Raw genomic sequence first — 15377 nt, 5'->3', positions numbered from 1 at the left:
CACTACCGCCCCCTTCAGTTATCAGATTGAGTCCTCCAAACAAGCATTAGCCTTAGGGCTCATGCACACTGCCATATTTTTCCATTTTGTACAGAGCTGTAGAGATCAGTAAGGCTGCACGCACACCACGTTTTTGCTATACAGTTCCCGTATACAGTTTCAAGGTGAAAACCATACGGAACCGTATAGAAAACCGTATGCATCGACTTAACATTGTAAACCGTATGTCAGACGCATCATCCGGTTTAGTCCGTTGTGTCTCTTATGTTTTTTGTTTTTTTTTTACCCGTACCCACAACCGTAGACCAGTTTTTTGTTTTTTTTTTTAAACATGGGAACCGTATAGAACTGTGTGCGCGTACGGTTCCATACGGTTTTTGACTTTGATTGCAGTTTTTTTCTTGGAATTTCAAACAAGTGAAACTTCATTTAAAATGGAGTGAAAAGTTAAAAACATACACTTTTATTCTCAAACCGATGCAACCGGACGTCATTTTTTCAAACCGTATACAGGTTGAAATTTGTACACACGTTTTGATACAGTTTAGTCCGGTTTTGAGGAATCAGTTTTTCATCAAAAACCTGATACGGGAACTGTATTGCAAAAACGTGGTGTGAATGCAGCCTAAGGCATCTTTGCCACTGCACCTCATGAAGAACGGCAGTCAATTTTTTTCCCCCCCCTCCCCTTTGACGGCCATCATTTTGACAGGGCCCAACGGGCAACAGTGGGTCCCGATGGACCCCATTAAAATCAATGGGGCCTGTTGGGCGCTGCTGTTTTCAGCGGGAGTAGCAGGAGAAAGATGGCGCAAGCTTTTTTTTTTCCCCCCCCCCCCCCCCCTCACGATTTCACATCACGATTTTACCATCCTACTATTTCTCTTGATTTTTTACCATCAAATCGAACAAATCTTTATGCCAAGTCATATCCATTGACTTCCATCCAGCAATCATATCCATTACAGGCATCAGTTTTGATCCGCATCCGAATTTGCACGATTTTACATCGGGCGTAAAATTATGGTTGACCGTGATTTTTTTTGCCCTGATTCAAAATTTGATCGAAAGAGTGTCAGATATTTTTTTTATTTTTTATTATGGCCTTTGTAAATCGCATTGACTCGTGTCGCACACGATTTATTTTGACACATGCGCAGTCGTGTCTTTGAATAAACTTTATTGCCCTTGACATTCATATAATTTCCCAAACATGATCACATTTTTTGTGAACAATCGAATGACCTTTTCGGCTGTACGATTTTTTTTTTTTTTTTTTTTTAATAAGATTTTAAAATCTGATACCAACATTTTTTTTAGATACGATTTCAGGTAATCCAATTATGTCCGATTTTACTGTCTGTTAATTGGATGGTAAAATTGTGATGTGAACCAGGCCCTACAAATACTAACCAACTGAGAGACTTCCCTAGTATATACAAAGCGCCAGAAGGAGACTCTGCAGCTCTGACTTGCGGTGTGCATGAGACTTACAGCAATGTCTCCCATCTAGGGTGCCCCCAGCTGTTGAAAACTACACCTACCTGCATGTCTAGACATACTGGGTGTTTTATTTCTGCAACTGCTGGAGGCACACTGGTTCGGAAACACCGCCTTACAGCAATGTTCCCCAATGGTGGAGATATAGGTTTAGGAAAGCTGCCTTAGGCTAGGTCAGTGTTTTCCAACCAGGGTGCCTCCAGCTGTTGCAAAACTACAACTCCCAGCATGCCCGAACAGCCTTTGGCTGTCCGGGCATGCTGGGAGTTGTAGTTTTTGCAACAGCTGGAGGCACTCTGGTTGGGAAAAAAAAACGGGCTAGGTTCACATTAGCGTTCGGAGCTCAGTTCGCCGATTCAGTGATAGGGTTCCATAGATGCCCGATGTCGCAACATCCGTCCAAGCTATTGTAATGGCGCTCCACAACGCTGCTGTTCACCTAATCTTACAACTCAGCCTAGTAAGTAGAGATGAGCGAATTTACAGTAAATTCGATTCGTCACAAACTTCTCGGCTCGGCAGTTGATGACTTATCCTGCATAAATTAGTTCAGCTTTCAGGTGCTCCCGTGGGCTGGAAAAGGTGGATACAGTCCTAGGAGACTCTTTCCTAGGAATGTATCCACCTTTTCCAGCCCACCGGAAAGCTGAACTAATTTATGCAAGATAAGACATCAACTGCCGAGCCGAGAAGTTCGTGACGAATCGAATTTACTGTAAATTCGCTCATTTCTACTAGTAAGGATAAACAGATTTATAAATGTAGATTTTACATTTTTTTTTTTTACTTAAAAAAAAAAATAGTAGTAGCCATGATAATGTACAGATTTAATATAAAATATATATAAAAAAAATTACTGTATTAGTAACACAACAATTAATGATGGCAAAGATTGGTGGAGAATTATTAACATTTTCAGATCCATTTGTAAAGTGCAAATTGAGGTTAAAAATTTAGTTTAAAATTTTGGAGTTGGAGTAAATGAATCCCGGAGGGGTGGACTCTGGCAACACTGGGATTTTGATTTATTTTTGGCTGGTGCAGCGAGCGCTTTGTGTTCCTTCTCGGTTAAAGGCACAGTTTGCATTGAGTTCAGAATCCTCCTCCTTTTCTCTCTAGGGAAGGTAAGTGATATGGCTTCATCATCGACTTCCCATGCTGGTGGATGTCAAACTGTTAACACACGACATAGAAGATTACAGCCCCGCGTGATCCCGGCCGACGCTACAATCAAAACAAACGGAGAGCAAGACTTTACCTTGGTGTCTATGTACTTCACGCTTGGAATTATGGGAAGTTTGCCGCCGTTTACAGGAGTAGGGAAAACAGACTGAAACTTGAGTGTGGAGAAGGGTACAGACTTTGATGCCCCCGGTACATTAAGTTTTGGCAGCTCCATTGGGAAGGTAGGTCCGCGGAATCCAAGATCTGGTAGTGGCCTCATGGTCTGCTTCAAAAATAAAAAGTTACATTTCCAAATGTATTAACAACAGAGTTTGTCCATCAATGTGACTGGGACCTGTGGAGGGCACGCTATGCGTGATAGTTGCACTACACTGAAATATAACGTATCACCATTTTCAACATCTCTGCTTGCTGTCAGAAACAGTAAACACAATTTAGCCATCACATTGTATACTTAGAAGTCAATATTATAGCCGTATGTGGTGAGCTCCCTCTAGGGCGGTGTTTCCCCAACCTGTGGCTGTCCTACTGGGGAAACTAGAATGAAAATAAAAACCTTAGAATACAGACCTCTAGCTAGAGATTGATTATATATATATATATATATATATATATATATATATATATATATATATATATATATATATATATATATATATAATGTGTACAGTAAATATATGGCTAGTTGTACGTGAAATTCATAGTGTTCATTAATACATTTGATAAGTGTCTAAGCAGGGCCCTTGCCATAGACCTTAACATATAAAAAAAAAATTTGTAACATGATCGGGTGGAAAGTCCTATATAAATATAATCTCTACACACAGCCACCTGATACTATCAATGTGTTACTGTATCCAAACTTGGATACCTCTGAGTTGCAGTTCATATAAGTGAAGTTTGTAAATAGTTTGTAGATGTTGCAGTTCGTACAAATAAAGTTTGTATGGACAGAGGCGCCGGGGTTAATACCGTGATGTTACAGCTCAGTGACCGACAAACTTCGCTCCTGCAGACTGGCACGGATATGCAGCCGGCCCGGAGATGGTATCCGCGTGATGTGTGGGGTCACAATAGTAGTTGCCGGAGAGGCAAAGACTTGTGTTCGGCAGGTGGATGCCATGGGATGTGATGATACAGACAGGAGGCTCCTCGCGGATCCAATGGTAGAAAGCGAGCGCCTGAACAGGGGGGGGTTGCAGCTGTTGCAAATGTGTATACAGGCCTTTTGTGGAGGGGGTCTGTGTTATTGGGCTGTATTAATTGTCTAAAACGTGTTTCGGGGAAACCCCTTCAGTAGCAATATATCAAGAACCCCATGTGGATTCTGAGCTTATATAGTCCATATATTGTGACTGACATATGTTTCAGCTCTTTCTAAAATGCGGACTGGATTATTTGAGTACTTCTATATAACAGTATACCGTTTAAATTACTAGAATAAATAAGTATGTGAATGAATAATTACATAGTGACATGTACAACTAGCCATAGTAGTTAAATATAAAGTCTAAAACCGTTATAGTAGGTCATAACATAGTAAGAAGGTAGTATGGATATATACATAGGAACCTAATAGTAACAGTATATCATACCAAAATAACACAACTGGAATAAAATGTATTATATAACATAAAATCTACTATACATAGAAGAGAATAAATATGGGAAATAAATATGTAAAGTGCAGACGTGAATACCCTGTGGGCATAGTCCCTGGCCCCAGCCAGGCACCGATTTCCAGCCAGGCACTGATAGATATACAGCCAGGCACTGATAGATATACAGCCAGGCACTGATAGATAGATATACAGCCAGGCACTGATATACAGCCAGGCACCGATATACAGGTGCTTCAGCTAGAGGTGTTCTGTTTTCCCTGGGGGGCTCTGACCTTTGCCCCATCCAGTGCCAGGCTGTATATAAAAGTGTCTGATTACTGTCGATCACAGGGCCGACGGCGTGTGACATCACGTCTCCACTCCCGTGTGACCTCACGCTCCGCCCCTCAATGCAAGTCTATGGGAGGGGGCGTGACAGCTATCACGCCCCCTCCAATAGGCTTGCATTGAGGGGCGGAGCATGACGTCACATGGGGGCGGAGGTGTGACGTCACACGCCGTCGACCCTGTGGTCATCAGTAATCAGACCTGGAGCGAACACGCTTCGGGGACTGATTACAAACGGGGTGCCACGTGCAAGATCACGGGGGTCCCCAGCGGCGGGACTCCCGCGATCAGGCATCTTATCCAAAGGATAGGGGATAAGATGTCTAAGCATCGGAGTACCCCTTTAACAAAAGACCTGTATCCACATTTGCAACCCCCCCTGTTCTGGGATCACTGTTCAGGCCCACGAGGAGCCTCCTGTCTGTATCATCACTCGCCACATCCCACGGCATCCATCCACCTGCCGGACACAAGTCTGTGCCACCCCGGGAACTACTATTGTGACCCCACACATCACGCGGATACCCTCTCCGGGCCGGCTGTATATCCGTGCCAGTCTGCAGGAGCGAAGTTTGTCGGTCACTGAGCTGTAACATCACGGTATTAACCCTGGCGCCTCTATCCATACAGCGGTGCGGTGAGGGGTGCAGAGCAGGACGAACTGCAACATCTACAAACTTCATTTATATGAACTGCAACTCAGAGGTCTCTAAGTTTGGATACAGTAACACATTGATACTATCAGGTGGCTGTGTGTGTGTGTGTATATATATATATATATATATATATATATATATATATATATATATATATATATCTATACATATATACACACACACACACACAATTGACTACCCACTCATGTAACAAACTTTTAATATATGTTAAGGTCTATGGCAAAGGCCCTGCTAGACACTTATCAATTGTATTAATAATTAATAAACACTTAATGCATTTCACGTGCAACTAGCCATATTTATTGTACAAATTATATAAATATCCATCTATAGAGGTCTGTATTGTAAGGTTTTTATTTTCATTTCTCTTTTGGCATGAAGGGTTACGTGCAACACAAGCAGAGAGACAGAGAGAGACACATACACACACACATACATATTTATATAGTGTGAGCCCCCAGTTTCTATTTACCGTATGTTGAAACTACAATGCCCATTAAAAAGGGGTACTCCCATGGAAAACAATCTTTGTAAAATCAACTGGTGCCAGAAAGTTATACAGATTTGTAAATTACTTCTATTAAAAAAATAAAATAAAATCTTAATCCTTCCAGTACTTCTCTGCTGCTGTATGCTCCACAGGAAGTTGTGTATTTATTTTCTGTCTGACCACAGTGCTCTCTGCTGCCACCTCTCTCCATGTCAGGAACTGTCCAGAACAGGAGCAAATCCCTTTAGCAAACCTCACCTGCTCTGGAAAGAACTACACAACTTCCTCTGGAGCATACAGCAGCTTATAAGTACTGGAAGGATTAAGATTTTAATAGAAGTAATTTAGAAATCTATATAAAAAAAAAAAAAACTTTCTGGCACCAGTTGATTTAGAAAAAAGTAAATAAATAAAATTTCCACCGGCGTAGCCCTTTAGGCCCTGACAGACATAGGTGTTGCAGTAGGCGAGCCACAGATTTGATAACACTGCTCTAGAGGAAGCAGAATGATAGAATGTAAACTTATCTCTGCAGAGGTTTTGGAGCTTGGTATCAGTAAAACAGAACTCCAATCACTACAATGATTAATTGAAAAAAAAAAAAAATCAATCGGCGCTGGATACTTTGGATCTATTTGGGTATGTTCACACCATGCAGATATTTCTGCCACTGAAGAATGAATTCTGCAGCCTGTGCATGGGCTTCTGTGAGGCTTTTCTGATCTATGGGGTAGTTGCAGAAATTTCTTCAAAACTTAAGTGAATATATTCTGTTAGAAACAAAATTGTTGTTTAGGGCACGTTCCCCCAGGGCGTATACGCAGGGTATTTCACGCTGCGCAAAATCTGCAGCAGCGGGAAATACGCTGCGTATCCCTCGCTCACCATACACACAAGGCTTACCGGCGACAGCCCCATGTGTGCAGTGAGTTTTGGAGGCGGGGCCCTGTGCTGGTGTGACTGACGTGTGGCTCCGCCTCCAAAACTCACTGCACACATGGGGCTGCCGCCAGAAAGTCTTGTGTGTATAGGGAGCGAGGGATATGCAGCGTATTTCCAGCTGCTGCAGATTTTGTGCTGCGAATACGCCAAGTGGGAACGTGCCCTTAAAGGGTTTTTCCCAATTTTACTAAGGATAGGGCAATGGTCTCCAAACTGTGAAACTCCAGCTGTTGCAAAACTACAGCTCCCAGCATGCCCGGACAGCCAACGGCTGTCCGGGCATGCTGGGAGTTGTAGTTTTTGCAACAGCTGGAGGCACCCTAGTTCTTGCAACAGCTGGAGGCACCCTGGTACATTGGGCTGGGAATTGTAGTTTTTGCAACAGCTGGAGGCACCCTGGTACATTGGGCCCAATTGGGCTGGGAATTGTAGTTTTTGCAATAGCTGGAGGCACCCTAGTTCTTGCAACAGCTGGAGGCACCCTGGTACATTGGGCCCAATTGGGCTGGGAATTGTAGTTTTTGCAACAGCTGGAGGCACCCTGGTACATTGGGCCCAATTGATCGCTAGAACTGAGGTCCCTTAGTCTCAGTGAATAGAGCAGCAGATGAGCATACACGCTAGGGCTACATTTACTCCAGGGACAAGGGGCCTGACCTATGGGGGTCCCAGCGGTCAGACAGTCACAGATCAGATACCTAGCCACAGCATAGGGGGCAAGTCATAATCTTGGGATAACCCCCTTTAGGCCACGTTCACACAGCTGGAAAATACACACATTTGAATGATCTGGCAGGTACTAGGACCGCTCAGAAATACGCATTGGCATCAATGCATTATCGAGCGGAATCCACAGAATGAATAGACATGATTGTTCTTTCTGCAAACGGTGAAATAGGGTTTTCATGGCGGAAACATCTGCTGCAGCAATTCCGCTGTGCGCACAGTGCAGCAGAATCCCAGTGAAATCAATGGGACACTTCTGCAGCGGAATTCCACTGTGTGAACATGGCCTTAGGCTCTATGTACAGACAAACTCATTAGCTAGTTTGGTAATAAATGGTAGAAATTTTACCTGCCTTCGCCCCTGTCCCGCGATCCGCATTAGATAATTCATCGAGGCTGCAGTGTTTGACTTCTCGCTCAGTCCTATCTTACGAGACAGGGAATGCTTCTCTAAAGTCCTGAAATACGGAGGAGTCAGACACCCCCACAAGAATCAAAAAAAGGGACAGGACCGACTTAAAGGGGTACTTCGGTGGAAAACTTTGTTTTTATCAACTGGTAAAGTTTTCCACCGGAGTACCCCTTTAGTACACTGAGATACTCTACCTGGGCTCCTCAAAATAGGGGTGCTGGAGGGCTTTACCGGCGCTGAGTCTGTCGTCAGGACTGTAGTCCAGCATGGCGGTTATCAGATCGATGCCTTCAGGTGAGAGGCCGGGTAACAAATGTCTGATCCCGCTCCCCTTCTTAGGTGGGAAATCAAAATTCATAGCTCTTGACCTGTATAAGATAAAAAAAAAATGAATGTTTTAAAGTGGACCTACATTCATGTCATATGGGCCTACATTAATATCCATTTCCAACTAGACAGGAGGGCAGCTGCTCCAGTATGGGCAATGTCTTTAAAACTAATTTTTGCTATTGCGCTCCTTAGGGTAAATAAAAAATCTTTCTAATATACTTTGTTTAAAAAGGAAAAATGAAGTTTTCTGTTTTATTTGTGTTTTAAAGTAGGTGTCTCCCTAATTGTCCAGAGCACATTTCCCTCCCATCTTTTGCACAGACTTTGGACTCCTGCTGACCTGGCAGAAGTCCAAAAGCCAGAAATGCTGAAGGGGGTGGGGGTGTATGCAGCCTTATCCAATCATAGCTCATCTCACACTGAACTGCTCTGGGCTGTGTGTAGCAGAGTGAGGGAGGAAGTTCTCCCCTGTATGGCTTCAGATGATGTCACGACTGCTGGGGAACGCCCCTTCCCAGTCTGTGAATCTGACTGAGCAGAAAATACAGAGCAATATCAAGGTAGAAAACTAACTCTAAGCCGAAAAAAAAATAAATAAATAAATAAATAAAATAAACAGGGAAAGATGCTGATGGCCTCATAGTGTTATACTGCATCTATATAAATGAATGGGTAATCCTTTAATTTAAGAAGCATCACAGGTAACATTCTTAGTGGTGGATCTCTAGGTGCACAAGTGGGTGGCTCTACAATGTCTCTATGATGTTTGTATATACTAATAGGGTATATAATACATTTAGCTAAAGAAGAAGAGAAAATTTGAGAATTAAAACTACAACATGAATTTAGCTGGTGGGTTTAGGGGACAATAACATCTTCTACACTAAACAGCCACCTACCTGTCAATATGAAAACATTTAGGAACATGTTAAAATGTTTTTACAATCGGTCATGGGTCTGAATGTTCAGACAGATCGAGAAAATGAATAGCACACTTCTCTCCTCGCTATGTGTCTATGAGACCAGGACAGCCCCATAGACCTACATTAGGTGTCCGTCCAGGTCACGTGACACAAAGCTAACGCAGAACACACTGGGAGCGCACTGCTACCAGCACGGTTTCAGATCTCGACTGATCAAAACTCCTGATATGTCTCCATGACATATTACATTTTTTATTTTTATTTTTTTTCCCCCAGTGCCCATTTATAGAGAGTGATCTGAAGAATATGAATGTATTGGGGTATATCCACACCTGGCATATATGCTGCAGATTTCCTGCACAGAAAATCTGCAGTTAAAGGAGATCTCCAGTATTGGAAAACTTATCTCCTATCCTCAGGATATGGGATAAGTTTCAGATTAAGGGGGTTTGACCGCTGGGATGCCCCACGATCTCCCGCATGAGGCCCTTCAGTTTGCAGAACGGAGGCGTGTAGATCACCACACGAAGCGGCGGCTAACACCCCCCCCCCCCCCAAATACAACTCTATAGGAGAGCCGTAGCACTGCCTTCGGCAATCTCCGACTCCATAGCGCTGCATTGTGGGGGGGTGCTAGCCGCCGCTTCGTGCGATGGTTGACCCTCGCGATCTGGCCGGAGAATTTAGGCCCCGTACGGGAGATCGCAGGGGGTCCCAGCGGTCGCACCCCCTGCGATCTGAAACTGGGGACCAGTTTTCCAATACTGGACTTCTCCTTTAACATAGCAGATAAGATTGTGATTACCTCATCTACACACTCAATAGAGCAGTGTCTCCCAACCAGTGTGCCTCCAGCTGTTGCAGAACTACAACTCCCAGCATGCCCGGACAGCCAACGGCTGTCCGGGCATGCTGGAAGTTGTAGTTCTGCAACAGCTGGAGGCACACTGGTTGGGAGACACTGGCATAAAGAGTCTGCAGCAAATCGGTACAACTTGATGCAGATTTTCTGTTGCTGGCAGAATATCTGCTACTTCTATAAAATGCATATAAATATACACACACACACTAATTATATATATACACACATACACACATATATACACACACACACGATGTGGAGTTGAGGGCGCACAGGATAAAAAGTTTCTTACTGTTTAAACTTCCGCAGGACGGCTGTGGTCGGGGTGCCCAGGATGTCGTGGATTTTGGATATCTGGTCTAGTTCATTCAAACCAGGGAAGAGAGGATGGAGGCTGGGGGAGAAAACAAAAATACAGAACATAAGCAGCTGCCATTTATGGTGTTATTTTTACTGGGGAATGTAGTCACGCTTTCACAGTGTTCACCGTTCCCTGCAGGGAGAGCGTTTTCTGTTGACACAGACAAATGGGAATGCTGATGCTGGGGTTGATACGCTGCGCTGGCATAAGCTGTCTGTACAAAGGCCAGCGCTGGTTAAAGAGCCCCGGGAGTATGCACTTTGTGAATGACACCATGCCAGGGTGAACAAGGTAGGGCAGGAACTGTGACACGAGTACCGTACTGACGCCAGCTTTAAAGGGGTTCTCCACCATAAAGGTGATTTTAGTAGCTACCTGCCAGAACTGGGTATTTCCTGTTGGATTTTGGTCTCTGAATTACACATCCCACAGTTCCATGCTTGAAAGTTTGAGGTCACTTTCCTTCCTCCCACCCATTGAAAACAGTGTTTTCTAACCAGGGGGGGTCTACAGCTGTAGCAAAATATAAGCAGGACAGGCTCCCTTTGATCACCTGACTAGTGATGTCAGGTCTCGACGCACTGCAACCTGGGAAATCCTGAGACATGAGTAATTTTGTATGCTGTTAAAAATAAATATTGGGGTGAAAATCACAGAAGAATTGTGAGAAAACCATCACACACAGGTGCAGACACTATATTATGAACTACACTAACTTTACAGCCCCTGTAACGTAGTAAAAAATAAATCGGAATACCCCTTCAACATACTTACTTACCTGCGACAATGCCTCTAGTACAGAATTCTCCAACTTGTGGGACTACAACTCCAAGCATGACCAGACAGTAGCTGGACAGCAGTACACTAATGTGTGTATTAACCAGAAGGACACTGTTGCCCCTTAGTGTCTGGAACCCATTTGTCCAACCTTCCTAGTGGATAATACCATCCAGACTGTCTAAACCCCTTAGATCAGGGGTCTTCAAACTTTTTAAACGGGGGGCCAGTTCACGGTCCCTCAGACCGTTGGAGGGCCGGACTATAGATATCAAAACATGAACACTATGCACACTTATATATCTTATTAGTGGACTACCACTTTAAGTACACAGCACAGTTCCCCCCACATTAGGTTGGCAGTATAGATCCCCCACATTAGGTTGTAGTTCCCACACATTAGGGTTGGCAGTACAGTTCCCCCACATTAGGTGCAGTACAATTCCCCCACATTAGATTGGCAGTACAGTTCCCCCACATTAGGTGCAGTGCAGTTCCCCCACATTAGGTGCCGTATAGTTCCCCCATATTAGGTGCAGTATAGATCCCCCAAATTAGGTGAAGTATAGCTCCCCACATTAGGTGCAGTATAGTTCCCCCACATTAGGTGCAGTATGTTCCCCCACAGACAAACAGCCTCCAGCCATACAGTGTATGGCTGGAGGCTGTATGCCTGTGTTCTGCCCCACTTCAGTGCTCTGACCACCGCTCCTCCAGTCCGGACATAGCAGTAAGTCCCGGGACCGAAGGAGCGGTGGTCGGCGCACCAAAGCTGACGTGCCGCTGGTAACACTTACCTAGCTGGCCAGCGCACGTCCTCATCGCTGCCCCGCTCCTCCATGCTCCGTTGCTATGGGCGCACGTACGGCGTCAGTGACGTCCCTGCGTGCGCCACCTTCCTGGCGGCCCCTGTGTTTTTAGAGTAAACGCGGGGTCTCCGAGAGCGCATCCCTGTGTCCCGAAAATATCTTTTGGGACACAGGGATGTCCCAGGCAGCGGCGGCCCGTATGTGGGCCGCGGTCCGTAGTTTGAGAACCCCTGCCTTAGATGCTGTAGGCCATAATGACCTCAGCATCTAAGCAGTTAACCCCATTGCGTCCCCCCCCCCCCATACCCAAACTCCACCCTCCCGCCCACTCCACCCCCCGGAGATGCGTTTTTTGGGTACCATTAGTTCATCATGGAAGTGATATTTGCACTTATTAGGACAGTGTTTCCCAACCTGTGTGCCTCCAGCTGTTGCAAAACTGTTGCTGAGAGTTGTAGTTTTGCAACATTTGGAGGCACACAGGTTGGGAAACACTATTAGTTCCTAAGGCTAATGGAGTGCAATAGCAAAAAATAATTTTAATGAGAGTCCCCATTTAAAAGGAAGGCTTTCTAACTATTCACTGGCTATACTGTATAAGGCTGCTCAGACCTCCACGGTTTGTAAAGAATGAGTGATATGGTAAAAAAGTAGGACAAGTTATATTATTTGTTACACGTGAGCCCTAAATGATGTTCTATAATACAAGAGGGTCCTATACTATAATACATGGGTGATCCGGAAGCCGGTGTGTGTGTGTATATATATATTTGGCATCTGTGAAGACATTACCGGTGGCCTATGTAATATAACTTGTATTACAGACAATGACTGTGCAGATTACGCCTCGCTATTGCACGCTTATTAAACAACACAATGTAAAGATCATCATGTCCTCACCTGCAGATCTCGTAAAAAACACAGCCGGCGCTCCACAGGTCCATTTTGTAGGTGTAGTATCCGTCAGTCAGGAGACACTCGGGGGCTCGATACCAGCGGGTAGAAATATACTCTGTGTACGGCTGCTTGGAGAAAACGCTACGACACGAGCCAAAGTCTGCGAGTTTTAGGACATCTTGCTAGAATAAAAAGAAGTAACAAAAAACTATATCTGCTACGTCCACAAATAGAAAAAAATTATTATGGGGAGCTCAAACCTGGTGGGTGGGGAGGATTTATCTACAGTAGTCAGAACCTTGAGAAGTAATATGGAGTATATGCATATATATTTATTTATTATTATTATTATTTATGCGTGCTTTGCTCCACATTCGTTCCAGCGATGATTGGGATCTGAATTAGGGATCGACCGATTATAGGTTTGGCTGATATTAATCGTCCGATATTCAGGATTTTGGATGTTATCGGCAATTACCTTACAGATATGCCAATAATTCCCCCCCCCCCCCCCCCCGGCCAGAGACCGCCACCGCCCCATTGCCTCCCCCATCCCCGGTTTTATAATTACCTGTTCCCAGGGTCCGCGCTACTTCTGGCTGCTGCGGCGTCCTGCGATGTTGCTGTGCGCTGCGCAATGACGTCCTCAACGCGACATCACTGTCAGTGCGCACAGTGACAGCTCAGGACGCCGCCGGAGCCAGAAGTAGCGCGGACCCTGGGAACAGGTAATTATAAAACCGGGGATGGGGGATGCCATGGGGCAGCGGCGGAGGTGGGACTCAGGAGGACCCCAGGACAGGAAGCGGGCGGCGGTCACTGGCCCCGCAAAAGCCACTGCAGTTAATTGATTTAAATCATTGATCTGCAGCAGCTTTTGTGGGGTGGGGGGGGGGAATGGTGAGGGAGAAATAGCCAACGAATTATACCGGAATATTGGTATAAGTTATCGGCTATCGGCCTGCAAGCTCACAGATTATCGGTATCGGTATCAGCCATAAAAAATCAATATCGGTCGATCCCTGATCTGAACGCTCAGCCCCAACCGATCAAAACTTTTGTCATGTTTGAAATGTTTTTTTTTTTTTTTAAAGTGACAGTGCCCATATAGATCCTCCTTGTACCACCAAAACACCACCGACCATTTGAGGCCTCGGCTTCACTTGATGTAAGTTATATTATGGTGTCTGTGCGAAAACGTCCGTAGCAGATCCTGATCAAGTCCTGTAAGTGTATCAGACTTGTTTCTCCAGAAAATCCCACAGTTTACCGATCAGGCTGAGATCTGGGGCATCTGGAGCTCGAGTCACCACCTTGATCTCGTTTTAATGTTTCTTATTTCTGAACAATTTTAAAAAGGTAAGGGACGCACAGACAACAGCTGTCACCATCAGGCGTGATCCATCAGACCAGGCCTCTTCTTCCATTGCTCTAGTTCTGATGCATTGTAGACACATTCGATACTGCATAGGGGTCAGCGCGACGCTCTGCAGGACCCCATACACAACAAGCTGCGATCTCCTGTGTGACCTGAATATCTTCTATTATAGCCAGCAGGAAGTTTTTCAGCAGTTTGCTCTACAGCAGTTTGCTCCACACACACACACACACACACACACACCAGTGAGCTTTGGGTCCCTGGCTGTACTTTTGGTAGGTACTAACCACTACATACTGGAAACACCCCACCGGATCGGTTGTCCTATATATGATCTGATTCCAGTGTCTAAACATCACAATTTGACCCTTGTCACAGTTCAGATCCTTACATCAACTTCAAGACCTGAGACTTTTCCATCATAGCCAGCAGGAAGTTTTTCAGCAGTTTGCTCTACAGCAGCTTTTCTGTGGGATCGGACCAGACAGGCTAGCCTTCATTCTCCATACACATCAAGAGCTTTGGGCCCCCATGATCCTGTCCTTAACAACATGGAGTGACTGTAGCGCCTATTACTTACCCATCAATGGTTTTATTGTTGTTATGACTGATGTATATAGAATAGATTAGAATGACAGGCTATACATGATTATATATAAATCAGAAAATGCTGCAGTATCTTGTAATAACCTTTTTTTATTGGACTAACAGAATTTTGTAGAGAAGCTTTCGGGATTCCTCCCTTTATCAAGTCCAAAGCAAATCTAAGCTCACAAGTAGAGATGAGCGAACTTACAGTAAATTCGATTCGTCACGAACTTCTCAGCTCGGCAGTTGATGACTTATCCTGCATAAATTAGTTCAGCCTTCAGGGGCTCAGGTGGGCTGGAAAAGGTGGATACAATCCTAGGAAAGAGTCTCCTAGGTCTGAACTGCTGAGCCGAGAAGTTCGTGACAAATCGAATTTACTGTAAGTTCGCTCATCTCTACTCACAAGCAGAAGACACAGGTTACATCTCACAAATATGCAGGGGTTAAGACAATAGATGTGGAGATCACAAATATGCAGGGGTTAAGACAATAGATGAGTCTCCACATCTATTGTCTTAACCCCTATATATTTGTGATCTCCACATCTATTGTCTTAACCCCTATATAT

The 15377-nt window shown here is 44.6% G+C and overlaps 1 protein-coding gene across 5 annotated transcripts in view; it reads right to left on the bottom strand.

Moving 5' to 3' along the window:
• Positions 1–15377, bottom strand: part of MOK (MOK protein kinase) — a 38704-nt gene that overhangs the window by 2721 nt on the left and 20606 nt on the right. The window contains exons 7-12 of one of the 5 annotated variants that reach the window (XM_056545392.1): positions 12844–13022; positions 10289–10390; positions 8076–8249; positions 7819–7927; positions 2759–2950; positions 2313–2673 (exon numbers count right to left, since the gene is read on the bottom strand). In XM_056545392.1, coding sequence (XP_056401367.1) covers positions 2593–2673; positions 2759–2950; positions 7819–7927; positions 8076–8249; positions 10289–10390; positions 12844–13022 — 837 coding nt within the window. In that variant the 3' untranslated portion in view covers positions 2313–2592. Of the gene's footprint in view, positions 1–2312; positions 2725–2758; positions 2951–7818; positions 7928–8075; positions 8250–10288; positions 10391–12843; positions 13023–15377 lie in introns of those variants that run through there. The other 4 variants (XM_056545393.1, XM_056545394.1, XM_056545395.1 and 1 more) reach the window with 4 other exon arrangements.

Source organism: Hyla sarda, chromosome 11, assembly GCF_029499605.1.
Source record: "Hyla sarda isolate aHylSar1 chromosome 11, aHylSar1.hap1, whole genome shotgun sequence".
Classification (NCBI taxonomy): Eukaryota; Metazoa; Chordata; class Amphibia; order Anura; family Hylidae; genus Hyla; species Hyla sarda.
Note: the sequence above shows the minus strand (reverse complement) of the source record. Positions and strands in the feature narration are given on the sequence as shown.